The 25,274-nt window shown below is 36.7% G+C and overlaps 1 protein-coding gene across 7 annotated transcripts in view; it reads left to right on the forward strand.

The window, feature by feature from the left end:
• PCDH10 (protocadherin 10) overlaps positions 1-25,274 on the forward strand; it is a 68,903-nt gene that overhangs the window by 13,380 nt on the left and 30,249 nt on the right. The window contains exons 4-6 of one of the 7 annotated variants that reach the window (XM_073341124.1): positions 1,567-1,872; positions 4,353-4,385; positions 23,426-24,865. The exons of 1 other annotated variant lie outside the window; for it this stretch is intronic. In XM_073341124.1, coding sequence (XP_073197225.1) covers positions 1,567-1,872; positions 4,353-4,366 — 320 coding nt within the window. In that variant the 3' untranslated portion in view covers positions 4,367-4,385; positions 23,426-24,865. Of the gene's footprint in view, positions 1-1,566; positions 1,873-4,352; positions 4,386-7,672; positions 7,737-23,425; positions 24,866-25,274 lie in introns of those variants that run through there. 5 more of the 7 variants (XM_073341125.1, XM_073341123.1, XM_073341128.1 and 2 more) reach the window with 5 other exon arrangements.

Raw genomic sequence — 25,274 nt, forward strand, 5'->3', positions numbered from 1 at the left:
AATCGAAGCTGGACTTAGTAACAAAGATAGCTTAATTTAAAATAAAAAAGTCATTATAAGGTGAGATTAATCTGTGATAAAAGCTTGCTTCTTCTTTTTATCATTTATCTAAATGATTGCCCTCAGTTCTCAAACACTTGTTGATAACTCAAAGGGGATTCTTATTTGCTGGAACATTGTTTTCCATAGTGAGAGATAACACATAACTATTACTAATATTAATCAAATTGCAATGCAGAATTGTGGCAGAATTTTAAATACTAATCCTCACCCAGAAGTTCAAGCTAATCAAGTTCTTTATGGTGTAGACTGGTGAATAAGCTACAATACATGAATCTTGTTGTAGGTGTTCAGATTTTTTCCTAGTTCTCTTTCAGTGAGTTATGACACTTTTTTGTAATTCTAATGCACTGGTTGTAAATACAATATTTATAACTGATCTTGTTCATTTTTGACACATACATATTCTAAAACATTCAGTTTACTCTACAAATAAAGGGAAAAAATACCTCTCTATGATTGTGCTCTTTCTGTATGCTGTTGAATATCAATCTGAGAGAACAGAATTTATTCCATTTTACTCCAAAGACTTAAGACATTACTCCCTTAAGAAATTTAAGCCAACAATTTAAGGAATCAAAGTCAGGAAATATTCAGTTGAAATACCGGTCTGAAGGTAGTCAGTGGAAGTATTGCTTGTCACTGAAATCTTAATACCTTTAAAGGATTTGTAAGCGAACAGTTTTCAGTTGGTGGAGACAAGTGTTTGCTGATATAGTAAGCATTAACACATTTGTCAATAGTATCTGCAGCCATGTCACATCGGACTACAGCTACCTTCGTGCCACTAATTACAGTAATTTACTATGGGACTCTCTCCAGTCACTAGAGTGGCTTGGTGATGGTAAGAACCACTGTGGTGGCAATGATAACTAACTCTGAAGAATTAATTAAAAGGATGGTCTTAGTAAATCATTTTTCTCGCACATTCAATTGATACGTACATTCACCTATTTTGTCAGAACTGCTTTTAGTAATTCATAGTCTCTGTCTATATACATTCATATACACACAAACAATTGCTTTACAGGAGTCATAAGTATTTAGTTTTCAAAAGTGAATTCTCAGATTTCTTATTACTGAAATTTCATTCTTTTTGTAAGATCCATGTTCATCAATTTTTTCCCATTTGTACCTTATTAAGTATTAACAAGCGATGATCTGCTGCCATCACCTGTAAATTGAGTTAGTCTTGTACCTGAATGGGTTCTAGGAAGTAAGGTTCACAAGAGATTCTGAGAAGTGAATCATCATCACACTTCTTCTCATGATTGTTTTGCACACTCTGACATTCTGGCAGTTCCTCTCTTTGTAAATGGTGGCATTGACTGGTGAAGACCAAAATGATCCGATCTTTTATTGGTGGAATGAAGGCAGTGGAAAGCGTACTAGTAAGATTTCTCTTCCTATCTCTCTTTTCACCCACCATGTTCTTTCTCATCTATCAGCAGCTTGTCATGATGCTGAAGCTTATATCTACAGTTTCTTTCTCTTTCCTGCTTGCAGGCATGGATCTCTTCTCCAATTGCACAGAGGAATGTAAAGCGTTGGGCCACTCGGATCGGTGCTGGATGCCCTCCTTTGTCCCATCCGATGGACGTCAGGCTGCAGATTATCGCAGCAATCTGCATGTGCCCGGTATGGACTCTGTTCCGGACACTGAAGTGTTTGAAACACCAGAAGCTCAGCCTGGGACAGAGAGGTCCTTTTCCACCTTCGGCAAGGAGAAGGCCCTTCACAGTACTCTGGAGAGGAAGGAGTTGGATGGACTGCTGACTAATACACGAGCGCCTTACAAACCACCGTATTTGAGTAAGTACTATTCAAAAGGCTGCGTCAAAATGTTCCCTTTGAGGGAATAAAACTTGGCTCTCTGCTATCCTTACTACGAATAATACAGTCAGAGTATTGGAGGCAATGAGAAAAAAAATACTGCTCTTGGATTCAGATACCACTGAAAAGGACATTGTTGAATGCACTTAAAAAAGAAAAGACTTTGTGTCATGATAGTAGGTCACTGTTGTTAGCAGCAAAAGCAGTATAAGGTGATGGCAAGCTAATTTTTTCTTTACATTTTAACTGCTCCAGGTGCCTCACTTTCTTATTGATACTGAACATTATCACTTCATCAAGCAGTGCTGGTATCATACCTACATTGCTAACATGAGGCAGGGTTTGGAAGACAGCAGATGAGTCTTTTCTTTCTTTTTTTTTTCCACACTGTTCTCACTATCTTTTACTTTCTTGGTCATCCTACAAGATATAAACTTGCATATTCTGCTCAATGCTTTCTATCTTGTTCTGAATTCTTACCTCTTTTATAGTCATCATTGTGGTTGGGTGACACAGAAGACAGTGTGTGGACATAGGAAAGATAGTTAATTATGCATTTTGGATTCTGAGCTAAAAGGTGTACTAAAATTGTACTTTGGTCTAAGATGTTTTACCACTATATTTACTAGCCCATTGTACTTTATTAAGCCATTACAAGATCTCCCTTGACTTGAAGAGTTTATGATGCTCATTTAGTCCGTGTGACTGGAGCTAAGGAGAGCAGTGTTATACCAGTGATCCTTCTTAGAGTAACAGCTGTCCCTTAGGACAGTAGGTGAGGTGAGGAATGTTTCTCTGGAGTTGGCTTTTTATTTAATTTTTAAATTTCAGATGAATTCAGTAATTGTCAAAAGTGCTGCACCGAGAGCTCTGGAAACTGAAGTCTGTTTCCACAAAGGTTCAGCATGGACAGCAATGGTGCTTGTTTCTTTGATCTCCCTCAGCTCTGTCCTGGTAGCATGAGGGTACCTTTCAAAGTGTGATGGTAGTTCAGTCTTCTTACCCATTCAGTCCTTGGATTTTCTGTTGAAACTACGAAAAAGGTTAGAAAATTATTGATTTTGTGATGTGCACACTCACAAAAGGAACTGGCCTGAGGCAAGCATCTCATTTCACATAGGCCAAAAAAAACCCCCCAGCCATCAGCTAGCAATGTCTCCTATACTCTTCTGACAAAGGTCAGATGTGAACTGTTGACCTTGTAGTGAACAATTATGTTTTTCATTACCAATCCCCATAACCATCCAGGCTTCCAAAAGTGTCTTTTCGTAATAGGGCACATTCTAGCCATGCATTATTAATTTCATCTTCATAATTTCAGCTAAAATGTTTGGATTTTATAGCACTTCCAACCGCATTATGAGAATGTCTCTGTTTTTGTTCAGTTTAGATACATTTGTTATAGTGAGGATTATCCATAACAATGCCAAACTGATGCTTCTGTTTAATTGTTCTACGGTTTGGAGGTTGATTATTTTAAAGTAAATGTGCCTTTTCCCGTTAGTTTAATTTTTAAATTTGTGTACAGTTAAAATAAGCTATTCAGTTTGTCAATCTGTAAGCAAATTGTCCCATAGTTTATACATTTATATTCTCATGCCATAGTTTGTGAGGAAAGTAAATAGTTGAGGTAACATTGGAAAGAGTGAGCGATATGTTGTGAATTGGATTCAGCAAAATTAAATCTGGACTTTGAATTTCACTGGACTTCCAATACAAACCTTCAACAGAATCTAAATTAATATTTCTGTCTTCTATTTTCCCATATTTAATGTTTGCATTGGTACAATTTTAGAATTTAAAATATATAGCAAATAATAAAAGAACAAAAAAAAAAAGAAAGTGAACCTATTACTCTGTAGAGCTGAGCAGATAATTCACAATGAACAATTTATTCATTGAACAAGAAAAGAGGAGAGGCTATTTTCAATTTAGTTTTAAGGAATGCACAGGAGATGCATTGTCCAGTTCAGGAAATAATTATAGTTGAGGCACTAATTAATAGTGACCACAATATAATTAAGTTTATATTTAAGGGAGCACCTAAAAATGGAATGGTGATAATAAATTTTAGAAAGGGTGATTTTTTTTTTAAAGAAGCTAGTCTGACATCCGCAAGTGAGGAAAATAAAATCCTCAAGACTCAGCGTGGTTGCTATTTAAGCACACCATACCAGAATCATAGGACATATGCAAAACCCTAAATGAAAAGAAAGCAGGAAGGTAAGAAAAAAAAAACAAACTTATGGTTAAATTGCAAATAGAAGAGGGTTACTTGAGATAAATAGGTAACAATTAAAAAGATACTTAGCTTAAGTAAACCCAGTAGAAAGAATCCTAAATTAAAACAGATAAATTGTAAGACTGAAATTAGGAGAGATAAGAAGGTCTTTTTAGAACAAATAGCCAAAGACATGAAAACTAATACACTTTTTTTTTTTTTTTTTTTTTTTTTTTAGTATGTCAGAGGTAGGAAGCCTGTGAGAGAACAGGTAGGTTTGTTGATCTGCAAATATTGAGGGTAAAGATATCACAGAGAAGCTAAACAGTATATTTTCATTGGTCTTTACAAAGATAATGTTAGGGAAGCTACCTACCCCAGGCCAATTTTTTTCAAGTAAAGGTGAGGAAAATGAAACTGAGGTGTGAAAAGATGAGGGGCTTGAATAAATGGATATATTAAAGACAAACAAGTCACTAGCACTGGATGGTATTCATCAAGAGTTCTGAAGGAAGTTTAGAATGAAATGGCAGAATTTGTAACAAAAATCAGCTACTGTGGGGGGTGTCTCATAGGTGGAAAATGTAGTACTTTTCATTGGAGGAGGGGTCCCCAGCCAGCAAGCCAGAATATTTAGCCAAGTTCTTTGAATACTGACCTCATCCTGAATAAGTAATATACAATGTAGTATGCTAATGTTTTATTGTAAGTTTGCCTTAATAAAAAGTGTTGTTTTTTTTAAAAGACACTAAGCATGCTCCTGAAAATTACAGGCCAGTATGCCTTCTCAGTTTAGTTCCAGGTATATGGCTGAAGTAGTAATGAAAGATGGAGTTTTAAAACAATATAAAATTATGAATATAATATATTAGGAACAAACCAGCATGGCTTCTGTAAAAGCAAACCCTGTCTCTTCAATCTATTAGAATTCTTTGAGGATATTTTAGCAATGGTGAATAAAAAAGAATTGGTTGATATGATGAACTTTGTCAAAAGCTTTTTGAAAGTTCAGACAAATTATAAGAGGCTATTAAAGTGATTAAGCATAGTCACGGGGTTAGAGTAAAGTATTATCACACATTTGAAACTGTATAAGAGACAGAAAATTATTAGGAATAAATGGATTGTTTTCAGCACCAGCAGAAGGTTAACAATGGGGTTCCACAAGGGCCCATGCTGCTTAATATATTTAAAAGGGATGAAAAGCGAGGGGGTAAAATTTGCAGAAGACAGTAAATTATTTTGGTTAGTCAATACTATAGTACAGTGTTTCTCAACCAGGAGTACATGTACCCCTGGGGATATGTTGAGGTCTTCCAGGGGATACATTAATTCATCTACATATTTGCCTAGTTTTATAACAGGCTACATCAAAACCACTAGCAAAGTCAGTACAAACTAAAATTCCATACAGATAATGACTTGTTTATACTGCTCTACATACTATAAGCTGAAATGTAAGTACAATATTTGTATACCATTTGGTTTATTTTATAATTATATGGTAAAAGTGAGAAAGTAAGTAATTTGTCACTAATTCTGTGCTCTTACACTTTTTTGTATTTTTATGTCTGATTTTGTAAGCAAGTAACTTTTAAGTGAGGTGAAACTTTGGGTATGCAAGACAAATCAGACTCCTGAAAGGGGTAAAGTAGTCTGCAAAGGCTGAGAACCAGTGCTATAGTAGACTATGAGGAACTTCAGAGGGACTTAGCAAAACTAGGTGAATGGGAACATACATAATGAAAGGAGTCATTTGAACTATTCTTGTACCTTTATAGATTATAAATTAACTGTTACCACTGAGGAAAAAAATACTTTAATATCACTGAGGACAATGTAATGAAAAGCATCTGGTTCATGTGCACTGGTAGTTACAACAGTAAAGAAAATGCTATGTTGTACAATGGAATAGAAAATATACTGAAAATATTATAATGCCATTATGTAAATTCATCATACCCTCTCACCTTATTGCTGTGTTCATTTCTGGTCACTCCAACTGAAAAACAAACAAACAAAAAACAAACACACAAAACCTCATAGCATAATGATTACAGGCATGACAATACTTCTGTGTGAAATAGTACTGGGAAGATTAATACTGAATAGTTTAGGGAAGATATGAAAGGCAACATGAGGAATATAGAATAATAAATCATACAAAGAAAGTAAATTAAGCAGTCCCATTTACCCTTTCTTATAACAAGGGAATGAGGGGGCAACAAAACAACCGCAAACCAATCAATTTAAAATTCATAAAAAGGGAACTTTTGTATTACTTTTGATACAATTCACAGTTAACCTGTGGAATTCATTGTTATGAGATGTAATTGAAACCATGAACTTGGTAGAATTTAAAAATAGTATCAGACATTTGTATGGATAAATGAGAACATCAGCAATTACATTCGAAAGTATGGTGTTATAGAAAGGGATATAAATCCTCATATTTCAAGAGTGTTCAGAAGAAACTTCTGCTATGAGCAGGTTATTCCATTATAGGTTTTACTTCATCTTCCTCAAAAGCATCTGGCCCGGGCCTGTGTCAGAGGCAGGACATCAGACTAGCTGAACCACTGAACTTATTCAATATATCAATTCCTATGTTCCTGTGAATTTAGCTCATTTTTATGCTAATGGAATATCCATGAGCAGATCATGATATCCTCAAATTCCTTTGTTATACTAGGTTATTTGATTAATATCTTTTCAAAATTTTCACTCTGTGGATTTATCATAAATATTTGAAATTCACGCTGTTCTGCTTAGTTGTGACTCAGGCAATAAATCACAGGGTGCTTTACACATTTCTGATTGGATGAATGCACAAGCTCTACTAAATTGAATACTTGGGCATGCAAATTTAAAAATTCATTTTCTTCAAGTAGTCAGGCATGGACTTGGAAACTAACTTTCAGCAAACATCTTTCCTATTAAAACTTGGTCATTTGAAGAGTCACAGAAATCAAATCCTGAACATGGGCCAAAGCAAATTCATTAAAAAATTTGAATGAATATTGGGGTGGGGGAGGATTGTATTTTTTCCCCAGCTCTAATTTTAAACCTTTGTTGTTCTTCTGCTAATAGATGTTTGTTGTTTTTGTGGTCTAATCTCTTTGGGCCAGGACAGTGTCCCACTACATATCTGTACAGCACCCAGCACAATGGGGCCCCAGTCCTCATTGTAGCTTCTGGCCCAAAGGGATTAGACCATCAACCTGTTCCAAATCACCTAGGACCAGATCCTGAGATGGTATAAACTGGTATAGTTTAATTGAATTCAGTGGAGCCATACTGATTTCCAGCAGCTGAGAATCTGACCCTTAATTTTAAAAATGCATTGACTTTCATCCTTTTTAAGCAAGTTTGTGTTTCTTGTGGGTCATCATGGGTCATCTTTGATTGACCCATTGATACATATTTTAGATAGATAGATAGATAGATAGATAGATAGATAGATAGATAGATAGATAGATAGATAGATAGATAAAATACTTTTGAGAGTTTCTGAGAGTTGTGAATTGATATCAATAGAGAATTATTTTTTCTTATCAGAAGCAGAACAGGCACAACATGGACAGCGGCAATATAAGGCAGGAACTAACCAAGCTTAGCTACACTATTCACCAATGTGCCTCAACCTGGACCTCGAGTCTCTCTACATTTATAATCTTTGACCACAATTGTTATGGTTTTGTTTGATATGAACTCTAGGGCTCCAGTCCTGCAAAGACTTAGGTACATTCTTAACTTTGCATGCATGTAGCTTAACTTCCCATTGAAGTCAACAAAATTGCTCTTATGCATGAAGTTAAGTATATGCATATATCTTTGAAGAACTGATTGCCTAGGAACTGGACTATCAACTAATCTAAACAAGATATCAAAGAACAATCATAAGGTATGTTTTTTTTTCCCTCCCATAGCCATTGTTAGGGTTAGCAGAATTCAGTTTTTATGTTTTTTATAATTTTGATGGATAATGTCAATGTTTATTTTTAAACATTTTTTTTTATCAATTTAAATTTTCACAGTTGTGGAAAACTGGGGGAGATCAGACAGCGGGGGCTCAGACAATAATTATTTAATGACAGTAGATGTTGAAATTCAAAAAGTTAAAGCTTTATAACTGTTAAAACATAAATTGTCAACATCATGTCTTAAAATATACAAAGTAAATATCCTTAAATCAAACACTAATAAGTTCTCAAGCAGCATTTTTATTACTTTAGTTTTCTGAAATTCTGATTATCATCAGTGGATATATTTTTTTATTGGTTTGGACATATCAGTGTTTACCGACATTTACTGTTAAAAATCGGATCCTTCCAAATGTAGTCATTATCCATCAACTTGAGTTGGTTTAGAATAAATGACGCAGAAGTAAAAAGTGTTCCATATCTTTTTAACATTACTCTGAGTCAGTCACTGCCCTGTGGTGATTTTTCCCAAGGAATAAAAGTGTGTTGATAAGGATTTTTATTTAATTAATTAATGTATTTATTTATTGGATTGTGGGTGTCCCTAGTATCATAGAGAAATATTACTTCATGATAGCATATATACCACAGAACACTTTTCAACAAAAGTAAAAGCAAATATATGAAAAACAAATTTCATTAAGAATTCTATTGTATTTTTTGTAAAATTCAAAATCAATCATGTAATTAGTGAGGCTCTTATGTGCTCAGTACTGTGGAAGCAGAATTTTCTTTTCTTTTCCTTTTGTGTGTTTATGCCTTCTTTCTGAAAAATCATTTGCATAGTTTTACCATAGCTTTAAAATATAATACAAACCATGTAAACCAAACAAACCATATATTCACCAATATTGTGGCATTATTTAAAAACATTAGTAACATTTGAAAAAAAAAAAGATGCTTGATTTTTAAAAGGAGAGATAGTGGCCTTGTACTCATTTTTGCATGTGCATTTATGCACTTATAATTTCTCACACAGTTGTACAAATAAAGCAGATATTGGTACCATAAGGCTTAGTTGGGCCTCTATCTTGTGATTTTTCTCATGCAAATGCAGAATTTTCATGTAAAATTGTGGTACATATTTGCAATTAAATATATACAAACATGCACCAAAAATTCATGTGCAATTGGGTTCTTACGTTTAAAAATTGACTGTAAAGGTTGAATTTTTCAAAGGTGGCTTCAAACACGTCTGCACTGAAATGCACAAGTTTGAGTACTACCATTTGTGTGTGCAAGCAAAAGAATATGTATGTGTAAAACTCTGCATGCATGCGTGAGTGAGTTATGCATGTGCAAATTCTATAATTCTGTGCACAAAGATGGCTAAAAATGTTGCTCCTCATCCTGTAATCTGACCCATAAAGGTGATCCCCTTACATTGGTATGGAGTCCCAGTAAAGTGCATGGAATTCTGCCTGGACAACTATATGACTCAGATTACAGGATCCAGGCTTCTTTGTGAAAATGATTTAAGCATGCAAAATTGCACACACAAAAATTGGAGGCTGAGTTGAATAGATAGCTTTTAATGCCCAGAACCCAATTGTGCATTTGGCTTGTTCTTCTAAGCAGTAGTAGGAACGCTTGGCTTTACCACTGTCATTTTTAAAATGATGAGAGACAAAAGTTGTTATATGAGTAAAACTTATCAGCCTAAATTTGTTGTGGGACATTAAAAGTAATTTTAGCTATGTTTCTAAATAAAATAAAGTACTTAAAAATCTTGTTATAGGCATGAATAAGGTAAGAGTGAGAGGTAATATGTATTCACTGGTTACAGTAAGTATTCTATGACCCTTCATAAACTACTCATGATCGTTCACTGCTCAGTCGTTATTGAGTAACGTATGTAATGTTTTTAAAACTCCTATTCTCCACTATTTTGTATTCTTCATGTGACTGTATTTCTCTTGCAGTCATCACTCAAAGGGAATAATGGTTACAGGGTATCTAATGCAATAATAGTTAGAGAGGAAATGGGTAAGTCACATGGCAAAATCAAGAAGGAAAAGTTTAGAAAATGCAGCAATAACTGAATATGTTCATTTTAATATGGCCTAATAAAATTTACCCTGGAGTGGTGTTATTTTAATTGAATTGAGCCATTTTTTTTAACATGAAGAAAAATGAGAGACTCATTCAATTTTCCATTCTAAACCAGGAATATTAGCTGCCTTATTTAGGCAATATTTAGCTGAGTCTTTTTATATAGCTAAAACACTAGACAGAACTTCATTGTATCCCTCTATATTATAAAATAGTGAGGATTTCAGTAGTAAGTATAGGGAACACTTTCTCCACCACGGAAATGCAGCCACTTCTGGGATGAAATACCGCAAATATCAGCAACTCACAACAGTTTAGGGCAAAAAGTAAAGAATACATTTTCTGTTTGGTTTAAAGAGGGATTTGGTGTTAGGCAAGCAACTGAAATTTGACCAGGTTTCTGGAATTTACCCCATATTTTTATGACAGGTGCCATGCTCTTTGATATCAAGTTGTTAGAATCTTGTTTTTACATCTCATTGAAAGACAGCAGATAGCCTCCTCCCCTCACCCCACCAAACACATACACCATTTTAAAACAGTGGTTGAGTAGTATCAGGGTGTGTCAACACTACAATTAAAAACCTGTGACTTGCCCATGACAGCTGACTCAGACTAAGGGGCTGTTTTACTGTGATGTAGGTATTGGGGCTCAGGCTGGAGCCTGGAGTCTAGTACCCTGCAAGGTCAGATGGTCTCAGAGCTCGAGCTCAAATGTTTACACCCCAGTAAAACAGCTCCTTAGCTTTGGGTTTTTAACTGCAGTGTAGCCATACCCTCAGAAAATAGAGGGTCATCTTCTGAATCGCCAACACTAAAATATTAAAGAAACTAACAAAAAATCTGCTGAATCCATTGTTGGATATTTTTGAGAACGCTGGGTCTGTCATCATATGGTAAGATTTTCAAAGCATCTCAGTGACTTAGCAGTCCAAGTCTCATTTTCAAAAGTGTCTTTGATAATGGGACTTAGGTTCCCAAATCACTTAGGTGGCTTTGAAAATGTTACTCATGGTAGGCATGCAATGTTATATAGAAGTCAATGCTATCCTCACATTTATTATGAAGGCCCACTTGCCTCTGTCCTTTTCACTGGTGATTGACACTGGAGTGCGGAACAGAACTTGCTCCTACCCTTGGCTCTATCCAAAGTAGAGTCTCCTCACCACAGCTTCAGCATATGCACTCCATAATGGAGGAGGGACCCCAAGTGGTTCTTGCTCACAGCTCATTCCATGGTGGGATAATCCACCTCACACACCCACACTAGTTAGCTCCTATTCCTTTGCTTCTCTTCTCACAATTCTATACACAGCAAAACCTTGAAAACATCCCTCCAAAAGGCTTCTCTGCTTCTCCTTCCCCCACTTTCATTTGTAAAGGCACATCCCATTTCCCAACTGTATTTTTCCCCTGTGGGAAGGAAAGAGGACAACACTTCAAAGAATGTGATAAATAATTGGTGGGGGAGGGGTGGGGGGAGACAAGGAAAAGCGGTCCTCAGGAGTAACTGCACTAATATCTTTACATTTACACATGAACACTCTAATGTCCAGTACCACGTTGTTACCTGGCAAGCCCACTTCTTCATAGACTGTGCTTCAACTCTGTTCTCACATGACAGCCACTGATCATGCCAAGAGATTCATGCTAGCAATGGGGATTGCTGCTGGCATGAAGCTACTGTGAATATAATTAATTTGTTTTCAGAAGTCACTGCAGTCTAGTGAGGTCTCAGAGGATTGAAAATGACACATTTAGTACCTTGTTGTACAAAAGGGAAAAGGGAGACCCAGGTAAGTAGACCATTAAGGTTAACTTCAGTTCCTGGTAAATTGCTGGAAAAAATTAATAAAGCAGTCAGACTCAGTTTGTAAGCACCAAGAGTAAAATAACATGATGAGTGGTGAGTAATGTGGATTCATGAAAACCGAATTAGATTAAATTAATTTATTTCTTTGATAGGAAAACAATATTGGTTACAGAAAATATAGCCAACATAGTGAAGCAAATCTTCAAAACATATTAATAAATTCTACCTGCAAAATGTGTGCATGCATGAGTTGCAAAAGTAAAACCTGTACACACAGTTGCCAGTTTTACATATTCTATTGTAGTATTTAAGAATGCAATATGTACTGTCCAGATCTGTGGTGTGCAATCCAATCTGCTGGTTTCAAAAATTCAGAAATGTGGTCAAGCGTATCTTCTTGATACAGAGTTTCCTATTGTTTTACATGACATTTTCATAGGTAAACTGAAATAATGTAATGTATAATGATGGATGTGAAGTCGATTAAGAGGGACTGATAATGAACAGTGCTTCACCTCAGCCTTCCTTCCAAGTTCTGCAATATTTCAGGTGGACCTTTGAACCCTTAAGAACAGTCAGTTCAACTGCCTGGCTATGCTTTCATATTACATCTAAATGACAGCAAATTTTCATACTCACATGACATCTAAATGTGCTGCACATAACTTTGAGTGCAAAAAGGAAGGATGAGTTTTAAAAAACTAGCTCACAAATAACAAAAAAACCCAGTAATTGTTGTTATAATGGGCTAATATGAAGCTAAGGAGAAGATATTTGTAGTATCTTGAAGTGATCTATTCTAGACTCCTTATTGACTTGGAAGATACTGTGGAGATATGTGATAATCATATTTTTGAATCTTGGAGAGCATTACGTACGCTTTCTAGAATATAATAAAACACAGTGTAATCTTGGTAAATTGGAAGGACTAACGGAAATTTGAAAGTATGGTATTCAGTAAAACCTGTAGCTTCATTTAACAAGGACAAATAAAATGCTTAGATAAAAGAATACCAGACAGATTATACTACCTCAGAAAAGCACCAAAGGTTTTAGTAAATGTTAAACTGGGCACAAGACAGAAATGCAGTGCTGGTGTAATATTGTATCAGAGTGCTGTGTTCAGTTTCAGGCTTCTCAATTAAAAAAAAGACAAATATTCATAGCTGTCAGAAATATGCAGTCAAAATGTTGAATTATTTTGAAAATAAGACAGACAAAAGGCTAAGAGAGCGAAGATTAATAAATCTAGAGATACGGAGATTGAGAGGGAGATGAAAGCTATTTATATATATATAAACAGCTGTTACAAAGAGGATAGAGATCAATTATGGTCATTAGTCAATGAGTACAGCGCAGGAATGAGTGGTTTAAGATGAAGCAGGAAAAATGTAAGTTAGGGATTAGGACACTTACACAATGGAATAGGTTGCCAATAGACAATTTAGAATTGCCCTCACTGGAGATGTTCAGTGCTAGATATAACACCCATGTATTAGGAATGGTTCAGGAATAATGAAATCAGTCCCATCAGAATGCATGAGTCACCTATTCAGGTGAAAATATTCAGTCTGAAATATTCTATGATTCTCTCTGTCTCTAAGACAGTGATGCTATGTGTATTATCTACCATGTTATCTGAAGATATTATGGTTATAGTACAACAGAGAAGAAAAAATTGCTACTGGTTGGTACTTCTTGTGAGAACACTGGCTTTCACTTTTCTTTGATTCATTGTAGAGAATAGCTGACTGTTCTCTGCCTTCAACAGTAGTATCTGGAAGGCATCATTTGCACAGCAAATAATGACAACTAGAAGATTAATCAAATCTGACATATATTTTGCCACCAGGCTGTACTTGGCAGTTTAAAAAATTCCTCAGCATTTAGCACAGAAAATCAAGTACACACAGAAGTACCATGCATGCATTGAACACTGGTAGCAACAAACAGCCAGGACTCAATTCAGGAAAACATCCCATTAAACACTCGCTTAATTGTAAGCATGCACCTATATCACATTGAAGTCAATCCTTAAAGGTAAGCACCTGCTTAAGTATGGCCCTGAACAGTGCTTAAACACTTTATTGAATCAGGTCTAATTCATAGCAAGTGAAATTTCCTTCCGGACAAAGGACCAGCAAAAGCCAAGCACTACTGAAATCTTAAAAATAAGCATTAGAGAAATGGCTAAAATCTTAATATCATATAGGAGTTGTGTTACAAAGGCGGCATCTGCCATCAGATACCAGTCTCTTATCACACTAAGTATTCTAAGTATGGAGTGGGGGAGTATGGTACCTCAAGACTGCACTGTGTGGCAAATTGTTGGAATGGCCCTCAATGTAGCAAAATATTGAGGAATTTATTCTCAGAACTATGGTCACTGTATGGTTTTATTTCTTTTTCTTTTTTATGATTGGGAATGAAAATGGAAATGTGAATGGTCCATTAGTCCACACAGATGTGCACATACAATCCCCAATGAAGTCAGTGTATCTCTAAGGCCTAGACATCAAAAGCATATTAAAATGAGGAAATTAAATTTCTTAAAACGGCTGCTGTTAGATCCTGCACTGAAGCTAGTCAAGTTGACTGAGTGTATGTCAATACAGAATTTGGACAATGAACTTCAAAAACAAGTTGATTATCCATTTAGGTGTTGGTGCAGATTTCAAAATTAATTTCTAGTAGGAAAAAGCACTGCAAAGTGACCCTCTTGTATTTAGACAAGTGATGTGTCCCTTTTAATGGGGAATGGGGCGGGGGGTAATATCATCAGTATCAATGTAATTCTCAATAGGCTGTAAACACTGTATGATCAGTGCAATGTCCATCAGTGTCAAATCTCCAGTTGCCTTGGAATCATTGTCCTTGAATTGATTTCAGTGAATTTGGACAATTAAATCTTATACACGCTTATGCAAGACAAAAGGAAAGGGCACTATATGTGGCTACATGATTTATTATGGGCAAGATAACTCTTGGATATGCTAGTGTAGAAAATTCTAAGTGTGTAGAAAATCCTCAATGTAGTGAACAGAATGTAATGATCTTTAGGATTTATTTATTTCGATAAAAGCAAGGATGCTTGTGAGAAAGGGTTCAGCATAGCAATTACTAATCCTTTGTATTTCAGCCTCATTATTTTATTCACAGCCTGCAGACCTAATGCTCATGTTCTCTTTTGATTTTACACAATCTGAGTAATTGTACATATCAGTCCAAATGCTATCAGATTTCAAAGGACAAATTCTGTCTGGCTACAATATGTGTTGGCTGGGGAGGGGGCAGGTTCTTCATCCCCTTCCTGACTTTGAGTAGTTCTAACAGGCACAGCCCTGTGCATAAGACAAAGCATGTACTATGCGTTTCCTACTCCGCTATCCAAACAGATAGTGAGGATCCCACTTCACAAAGACACACCCAGACATATACACACACTGGCCAAGAGAAGTGGCTGATCTCCCTAAACATGTAGTTGGAGTTCTGGAACTATGGGTGCTGGGGGTGCAGGAGCACCCCATCTTGAAGTGGTTTCCATGATATACAGGGTTTACAGTTTGGTTCAATGGTTTTCAGCACCCCCACTATAAATATTGTTCCAACGCCACTGGGTGTAGTTGAAGAATGGCTCTTCATATTCAGTCTGAGGTGTTGGCCCCCAGATCCTTAAAGGTACTTAGGTGTTGCTCAGTTCAGCATTAAAATGCCAAAACTCTGGGTGTCCAGCCAGATAGTTGAATCCTCAGTCCTGAGTTAGGTGCCCAGACAACACGTTAAATGCTTAAGAAAAAGATCCTCTGAAGCCAGCAAAGTAATCATGAAACCATTCAAGTTAGGAGTTAAATGCTGAAGAGAAGAGGAGAGGAAAGAGAAGAGGAGCCTAGGCCTAAGTAGCTGTCCTAATGTGCTTCCTTTTGCTCAGGATCCTCAGACACAAACCCTCTCCTGGAGTTAGACCCATACTCCAGGTCAGCTGCTTAGGTAGCTCATCACCTAGCAGTCAAAAGCATTTCTCTCTCTCTGTCTGCTGCTCACGCTTGATACCTCTCTCACACATCCTACATTTCCCAGTTCCCTGATTGACTTTGGTGCAGTTTCTCATCAGTGGCCTGCATCTGGCCATCCTGCTGTGGGGCTGGCAGTTAACAGATGTTAGGCATGCTCAGAGCATGCCTATAGGGTCAGCCCCCACTTGTGAGATAGGCAGTCCCCCAATCTCATTTGAGAATTGTAGTTCAGGGCTTCCGGGACTTTGGCTTGAGCCAGGGCTCTGAGCTGCTCATTAGTTGCAGGGTAGCATCAGGCTATAGGCAGTTTTGTGAATGCTGACCATCAGAAACGTAGGCATCTAGGGAACTTAAGTGTGTACAGGATCAGGCAGCAGTTGAGCAGCATTTTTGAAAATGTCAGTGGCACCTAATCAATGGAATTCAGTGCCTAAAGAGGCAGATAGACATCTAAATACTTCTGGGCTGTTGTATCTTTATACCACTTCTTACTATGTTAACTGTATCTAAATGATACACAGTGAAGCCCTAAGAAGTTATTGAGCCCTGATGTTATTCTGCTCACTTCATGAGAGCCACCACATGGGTAAACTTGGTTGATTTTTCCTTCTGGATATGAAAATGAGTATTTTTCCAAAGTCCTTTTTTCAACACTTTGTTGTTCTGCAGAGAAAGTTTTTAAGCAAAATAAAATCCTAAATTATGACTTTTGAACTCTAAAAACAAACATGGCAATGTACAGATATATGCATGGAGCACAAAACCTCCCATTTAAGCTCTTTAAAGAAGAAAAACTTCCCCTCTGCATTAATCAGTAAGGAAATAATATTTGGGAAAATGTTATCTTCACATTTGCGAACTAGTGATTTGGGGACTGCACAAGACTGACAGTATCCCAATAAGAAATATCTGGAATGTCTTTTAATGGCATTTTCATAAGATATCATCAGTAATCATTTAAAAATTCTCTTTAAATATTACACATTTAAAATGACTATATGGATTGGGAAATGTATTGGATTGACAGCTTTGGTGACTGGAACACTCTCTGTCCACAGAACAGCTTTAACATGGGCAGCAGGAGTGTAATCTTCCCCTTCCCACATCCCCACCTCAGCAATGCATCTCATCCTTTACCTGGATAAACAACCACAAATGTGGAGTGAATTGTGGTAGTTCACTCCACATTTCCATTCACTCCTTGACCTCCCTTTAAAAAGGGACATTTGGAGTGGTTTTGTGATGTGGACACCTGCCCACTAATTACTAGACTGAGACTGCCAATTCTTTTCATATAGAGCACCAAGCTACCATCATGCATCTGATGAAGTGAGCTGTAGCTCACAAAAGCTTATGCTCAAATAAATTTGTTAGCCTCTAAGGTGCCACAAGTACTCCTTTTCTTTTTATCAGATAAATTGTAACCACTAACAAACTGGGCTAACTTTGCACCAGAAATACAGAGCAGACATATATTGCTAGTCATTTGAGTAATCCATTCCCCAGCAGCATCCCTGGTGAAATCCTGGCCCTGTCAAAATCAATGGGAGTTCGATAGTGCCAGATATCACTCTCTGTGTTTAAAAAATATAATAATGCAAACAAACTATATAAATATAAAGACAGTTCAAGACAACTAATAATGCAAATTGAAAATCAAGATAAACGTAATGTAAATATGACGTAGGACTCTTATACTATCCATGGAAGAAATCTGCTGTATCTTTATAATGCCTCAGTATTTGGGCTCTTTGTGAATGGAATGTGAGAAGGTTGGGGAGGTCTGCCACACAGCCCCATGACTGCTTTTTTCTCTCCTATGGCAGCAGTAGCAAGCACAGACCCTCTGTACCAGTGGCATGGGACATTGAGACCACTGGATCTGAATAAACATCATTCCATCCTTGGAACATACCCACCTCACCCTGCAAAGTGACCCTCTGTGCTTACCTCATTTCGACAGCGTGGAGACAAATACTGAAGTGCATGGGGTTGTGCCCTTGCATGGCAGCCCAGATGGCAATCCCCAGCACAGCTGCTATATGGGGTTAAGGTGTATAAAAGTCTTTGTGCTTAAACTCCACACTAAAGGTTAATTTGGTCCTCAGGTAGTAAATATAGCATGTATAGTGCTGCCTTGTTTCCTTTCTGTTCTTCTGTTACATGGATGTCTTTGATTGAAGAGAAAAGGAGTACTTGTGGCAACTTAGAGACTAACCAATTTATTTGAGCATAAGCTTTCGTGAGCTACAGCTCACTTCATCGGATGCATTCAGTGGAAAATACAGTGAGGAGATCTATATACACACAGAACTTGAAAAAATGGGTGTTATCATACACACTGTAAGGAGAGTGATCACTTAAGATGAGCTATTATTAGCTGGAGAGCGGGGGTGTGTGTGTGTGAAGAAAACCTTTTGTAGTGATAATCAAGGTAGGCCATTCTCCCCCCCCACCCGCTCTCCAGCTGGTAATAGCTCATCTTAAGTGATCGCTCTCCTTACAGTGTGTATGGATAATGCCCATTTTTTCATGTTGTGAGTGTATATAAATCTCCTCACTGTATTTTCCATTGAATTCATCCAATGAAGTGAGCTGTAGCTCACGAAAGCTTATGCTCAAATAAATTGGTTAGTCTCTAAGGTGCCACAAGTACTCCTTTTTTTTTTTTTTGTGAATACAGACTAACACGGCTGCTACTCTGAAACCTTTGATTGAAGAGATTAATTTTTTTCTTCCTCCTCTTGATAGCAGTAGCACTAATATTTATAAAGCAGCATTAGTATGCATGGCATTTTACATGGTCCCTTCCCTGAAGATTTTTCAATGTCATGGCTCAATTGGATCTTAAAGGTACTGCCCCATCATGGGGGAAGTATGGGGTCACACTGCTACAGGTATTATGCCATGTTTTTTTTTCCTGGCACTGTCAGTGCATAGGGTGGACATGACTACAGCTATGCCATAAAAGAAGTGCAACATGCACTCCCTTTTGCAACTGACGCTGTCTGTTGGCCATTGTGAAGGGAAGCTTCAGGATCACAGCCCTGCCTCCTTCCTGTCCTTCTTGGGGTGGCTAGCAATGCTTAAATGCTTCTGTTCAGAGAAGCGCAAGGTCTGCAAATGTGGCAAGTCCCTGTTTGGGAGTTATTAGAGTAAGGAACGCTCCTTGTACCCTTTCCCTTCTTCATAACCCACCTAGAATCTAGCTATAATCCAGACCTAAGAGTTTCCTTGGCAAAATGAGAGAAAACAGACACAAGAGAAGGCAATGGGAAAAGAGTATAAGGGCGAGATTTTGTGATGGAAAGGTTTCTTATGAATGTATCTTGATACATCTTCTGTTTTGTTCAATATATTTCTGTTGTTTATAAGCCAGAATTGTTAATTATAGTTGTTATATTTTTTCTTTTATTTTTCATATTATCTTATTTTTCTTCCCTTTTCATTTCTTCTTCTTCTTCTTCCACACACTCTTTTGTGTGTCTTCTTTCCTCAATCTCTACATGTAACTATTAATGGGATAGCTATGCATTCATATTAATGGAAGAATAAATGCTAATGTAAGGCTGCTGTACTCTGTTTCCAATTTTTTATTGAAATCTATTATAAATTTTCTATTTTATATACTTCCACAGTAACATTCAAAACCCTGGTGCTTTGGAGAAGGACAACTACCTCAAAAATAATATAGATTATGGATCTGTAACAATATTTGAACTACCCTTCATACAAGTTATAATGCTTGGTGCTTGATGGAAGCATCACATAGTGGCTAGGGGGTCAGCTCTTCTTTAAGGCAGAGTAGGGCTCGTGAGGGGGCTGGGCCCTCCCACTGCACAGGTTCCAGCCCAGGGTCCTGTGAGGGTTACCAAAGGGCAGGCACCAGGAGCACGTTACAGATACCTTCCTTGGGCCACTTCCTACCCCTCATTCTATAGTCCAAGCCTTGCAGTCTGTAGCAAAAGCTACTTAAAATAAGGTGTTAACTGCACCTTTAGTCTGTCTGGGCCCAGCACATAGGATCTTCTTTTCTCAGAGGCACTGCCACAACATCCCTTCTCAGTAGCTTCTAGGACAGGTCCTTCTTCCTGTCTTGTCAGCCCTCTTCTGAGCTGTCTGGCTTCTTTTTAAACTCCACCTCCACCTTTGCAGGCTCTTCAGTCCTAGTGTGGGGTTTATGCACCCATCACACCAGTATGCTAATAAGAAAAATACATATTTTAAAGTTGCTTTCTATTTGTGCTGATTATGTAGTCCTCCTTCTTCTTCCACCCCCAAGACACTTATTCAGGAGTTGAACTCATGTAAGTATGGTAGTAACATTATTAAACTTTACGAATTTACAACATTTGTAACCAAAACCCATCGTTCCCAGTGGCTGTATATATAAAGCTTTCTACTCCATTAGATTTCAGAGTTCATTAATGAGAACAGAGTACAAGAACAGTTAAAATGGGGATGAAGAAAGAAGTGTTGTCTGAGATAAAGACTGGGAGCCAGGAATTTTTGAGTTCTTATACTGGCTCTTACCTTGCTTTTGATAATTTTCAGTTTTATAGTGCTTTCTATCTATGGATCTCAAAGTGAATTATGAAGTATAGCAATTTAAGCCTCTATGAATAAACACCTCTATGAATAAGATTGCTTTCCTATTTTACATAAGGAGAAATTTTGGCACAGAGAGGTTTGGTGATTTTTCCCAAATTCACACAGAAAATCTTTAGCAGAGCCAGGAACAGTTTCCAGATCTCTTGGCTTCCTGCCCTCTGCTTTAACCACAAGACCATCCTTCTTCTCATTTTACCTCCCTGACTCAGTTTCCCCATCTGTAAACAAGGATAATACAGATTCAGACAAATTTCTCTACACATGAATTTCTAGCCACACACCCCTGCAGAACAATGAGGAGGAGGTAGGTTTGATCACCACTCTTGGAATCCAGTAAATCTGTTTCTGTTGGTGTTCCATATGGAAGGGTTTCTCTTAGGTCTTGGGACCAGGAAAGATTTGGATAAGGAACTTGCAGCTTCCCAAGCCACAGACATTGCAGATATATACTTAGTGTTATAAAATGGGCTAATTGTAGTGTAAGCACATAAATTAAAAATAGTAATTAAATAAGAACATTTACACACTGACACAGGGTAAGGCAAAGACATCACCAGCCAGCTACTACAAAAATGCACTCATTCACCTCTAAGGAAAGCCTAGGCAAACAGAGAGGTCATGCTGTGTGCTCTGAGAGACCTAAACAATGGCCCTGATTCCAGTGCACTCACACTGCCAGATCGGAAATAAAGGCCAATAGACCTTAATAGAACAGCAGTTGTCCCTGATGTGGATTTGCAGGAGTGGGAGGCTTCATCCCCTGCAAATTCCACTGGGCTTCAAATTAAACTGTCTTAAGGGAATGCGTGACAGGAATCCCTATAGTGATTTCCTGCATATCTGTCCCCTTCCATGGCTTTTTCAATAGCAGCAGGCAGTCAGGGCTACTGTGCTTAACTATTTTACCAGGATATTGCGAAGATTAATATATGAGTGTTTATAAAGAGCTTTGAAGATTAAAGGAACTATATATGGTATTTATTTATTTAAGGATGTGAAGTCCAGTACTTAGAATCTGACAGTTGTGTGCATGGTGTGATACTCTGACTGAGGATCAGGAGCTGTAAGTGGCTCTTTAATGTGTCTCCTGCAACTCTTTGCAGCACATATTAAAACACTATGTGATTTAATTGTTAACCAATCTAAGTTATTAACCAGTTGGGATGCTTTTACTATGTTATTAACCAACTGTAGAATACTTGGTCAGTGATTTTGCTGGGGGAATCATATTTATCTATCTATCTGTCTATCTATCTATCTAGAGAGTGCAACATCACACAATATACACACAAATTATTACAGTATTCTGTTACAGAAGACTCAGTCAGGACCTTTAAATCCTAACTCACAGGCCTACAAAACTAAAGCCAAATAAGAATTTTTATTTTTATTGTTGTTTATTGTGGTTAATATGAATTGTAAAGTCCCCCCCCCCACCCCCACTGTTCAACTGCAACAGAACAGACAAAAAACTAGATAGTTTTATAACAGATATACACTACTAATTTTGGTGAATATTTATCAGAAAAGTATCGCATTAGTTTATCTGTTTTGATGCATTTTGCCAGTGGAAAAAATCTTTACAATTCATAGTCACTAAAAAAACATATTTCTTATTTTGGTTTAGTTGTAATGTTAATAACAGATCTGGTAGTTTGCTGTGTTGAACTGATAGGATGATATACTAAATAGACTTCATCTCTTATATTTGTAAATCATGAGTGCCCCACAATTGTCTATCTAGGCAGACTAGATTAGATGAATATATAATACGTATGCTAATAGATTTCCCCATAAGTAATCTAACTCACTGTGAATTATATTGTACTGATTTACAGTGTTTGTTAGGTGAACCTAATCGGTGTCTTTTTAAAAAAAAAAAAAATTGAGACTTAGGATAGGTCTATGCGATTTACATATATGAAGTCATTATAAAGTTAGGAAGATTTCTTTTACTTTGTAACACTTCACTTCCATGAATGGACTAATCTTTGATTCCTCTACATCAGACTTTGCCAATTTGAAGTTTAGGTTAAAACTTGAATTTATCACGAAATACTTGATTTATCAAAAAAAAAAAATCAAGACTTCAATCCACTGAGCTAGTTCCATTTCTTAGCAGTATTGGTGTGACTGAGAACAGAATCTGACTCTGTATCTTTTCCGAATGCTAGTACAAGTCATTTGTTAACTTTGCTCCCAATTACAGTTAAAATAGCCAGTGTCTGGAGCTAATATAGCTACCACAGCTGGTGGATTAGGATAGTGGTTTGCTAATGCATTGACCTGTTTCACCTATGTAACACTAGTTCAATTTCCAGCGTGACAGTAAATGTTTGGATTTAAATTGTACAATTTATGCATATTTTTTCATCTCTCTGTCAAACCAGAAGAAAGGGTCAGCTGGTGAAGAGGATAATGATTCTCTTTGAAAGGGAAGGAAAGTCAGCTTCTGATTCTTTTGGAGATTCTTGATCTTGTTTCAAATAAAAAGATGAACTAGAAAAAATAGACTTGGAAATATCAATAGTAGTGAACCTGCAAGTGTGACTCTTTGCCTTATTCCTAAACTGATTGTATAAAGGCACATTGGAATACTTGCCATGACATGTTAGACAGATAATAAAACAGCATGCGACATTTGGTTTTCAGAATATCAAACCACAGAAAGCGTGTTCTCTGAAAAGCGATTCACCATTAAACTGTTTGCTACAATGGGAATTCCAAGTGACAGTTTGTCACAAGTTTTGATTGTTTCTCTACACGTTAAGAAATACTAAAATGAAGTGTTGGGAACTGATTTTTTTTCCTCAGAAGTGTTTTTCTTTCTTTCCTGCAGCGCGGAAAAGGATATGCTAGTCAATTCTACAGGATTTACCTGAAGCAGCATGATTTGCACAAAAGTCGACCAACAAAAAGCATCAACTTTTCAACTTCATTATCTTGGCCATCCAGTTCTATGTAACTGAAGGATTTGTGTGCTGTTGGAGACATCATAGCCAACAATAGGACCTAATTGCTCTCAGCAGGCCTGAGAAATGAGTTGAAATGTGTGGAACTGTAGAAACTTCAGAGGCAACTGATCTTGCCTTTCTGATCAGTGTGTGCCTGTTTACAGCACTATATATCTTTCTCTCTCCAAAATGTCACTGAGCCCTTTAGATGTTTATATTCACCACAAGAAGCCAATCGTACAGATAAAAGAAATGTGCATTATAAATGCAATATCACTGTTTTAAACTTGACTGTTTTATATTATTTTTGTGTGATCAAGTGTTCCCCAAACTATTCCAACTTTACAAGAGAGATTGTGATCATAATCCTTTCACCTGTGGGTCACAAAAATGTTGTTAATCTGCAGACCCACAAAATATCAAAGACATTCTGTAGTTTATACACGTGTTGCAAAGTGTTTACTGTACTATTTCAAAGCTTCTAAATAAATATAAATCTATATATATTATATTATATATAATTTTCCGAAAAATGTGGTACAATTTAGTTGATTTTTAAATGGATTCATATAGTCCAAACCATACACTAAAGTGAGAAGGTAATTCAGGGTCCCTAAATTATCCTTGCTAAAAATAAATAAATCTTTAATAATATTTCCCCAATTTTGGTATTTTGGTCAGTCCTGTTTTTCCTTTGTTGTTGTTGTTGTTGTTTGTTTTTGTTATTTTTAAAGCTGTAAGAAACAACATTTTGTTTAGAAGTTGTACTGAATTTTCAATGCCAAAGATGCAGCTGTCCGTTTTATCAGAATGAGTACTGACTATGTACTATCAAAAGTATATATCAATCTCCATTATTTTGATTCTATTTCTATGGTTTTTAATTTGGTATCACAACACCTTTTATAAAGGATCTATAAACTCACCTGTATATGTTGTTAAAAAGAACACTGGGTCTCTGTACATTTTGAAATGTAAGATGTAATGTAACTGAAGATAACTGTTCTAAGGAAATCCTCCAAAACTCTTAACACACACATCTTTCTTTGACATAATTTTGTGCAAACCTAAGCAAATATATATATATATCTTGGCTAGAAATGGTTTTTGATAAAAGACAAATCACAAAGGCATAGAGTTGGCTGAGCTGTTATTTTTTCTTCTTTTTTTACACTAAAGAGATTTGGAGTAGGAACATGGCACATTCTCAGACTGACCCTACTCTCCCTGGAATTAATGGGAAATTGGCCAATGATTTCATTGGGAGCAGGATCAAGACTGTTCATATTGTCTTTACCTTTTTTAATAATTCAACAGACTGAAATGTTATCGCACCGATTTTTGTTCATACATATATAAAAAACTTGTTCAAAAAGAAAAGCCTTGAAAAGTAAAGTTTAACTTTACTTTCAAGTCCACAGAGTTGAAGTATCATTTACAAGTGTAAAATCTAGTAGATGTTTCCTTTTTTACATTCTCTACTGTACTGTTCCTTCTATGTTTCCTAATTATTGCCTGTCAAATACTGAAAAGAAATGATAGAACTTTGTGTTATCAGCCCATTGATGTCCATAGAACACGGAATTCCCATTGACTTCTATGACTTTGGATCAGGCCCTTAGATCCAGATTCTGAAAGCCCTTGTCAGTGCTGAGTATATGGCACAGCATGAGGAAGAGTGACAGAATCTGGCCTCCAAGTGGTGGGAGTTGTTTTTCCTTTTTTTCCAATGGC

This window comes from Lepidochelys kempii, chromosome 4 (genome assembly GCF_965140265.1).
Source record: "Lepidochelys kempii isolate rLepKem1 chromosome 4, rLepKem1.hap2, whole genome shotgun sequence".
Taxonomy (NCBI): domain Eukaryota; kingdom Metazoa; phylum Chordata; order Testudines; family Cheloniidae; genus Lepidochelys; species Lepidochelys kempii.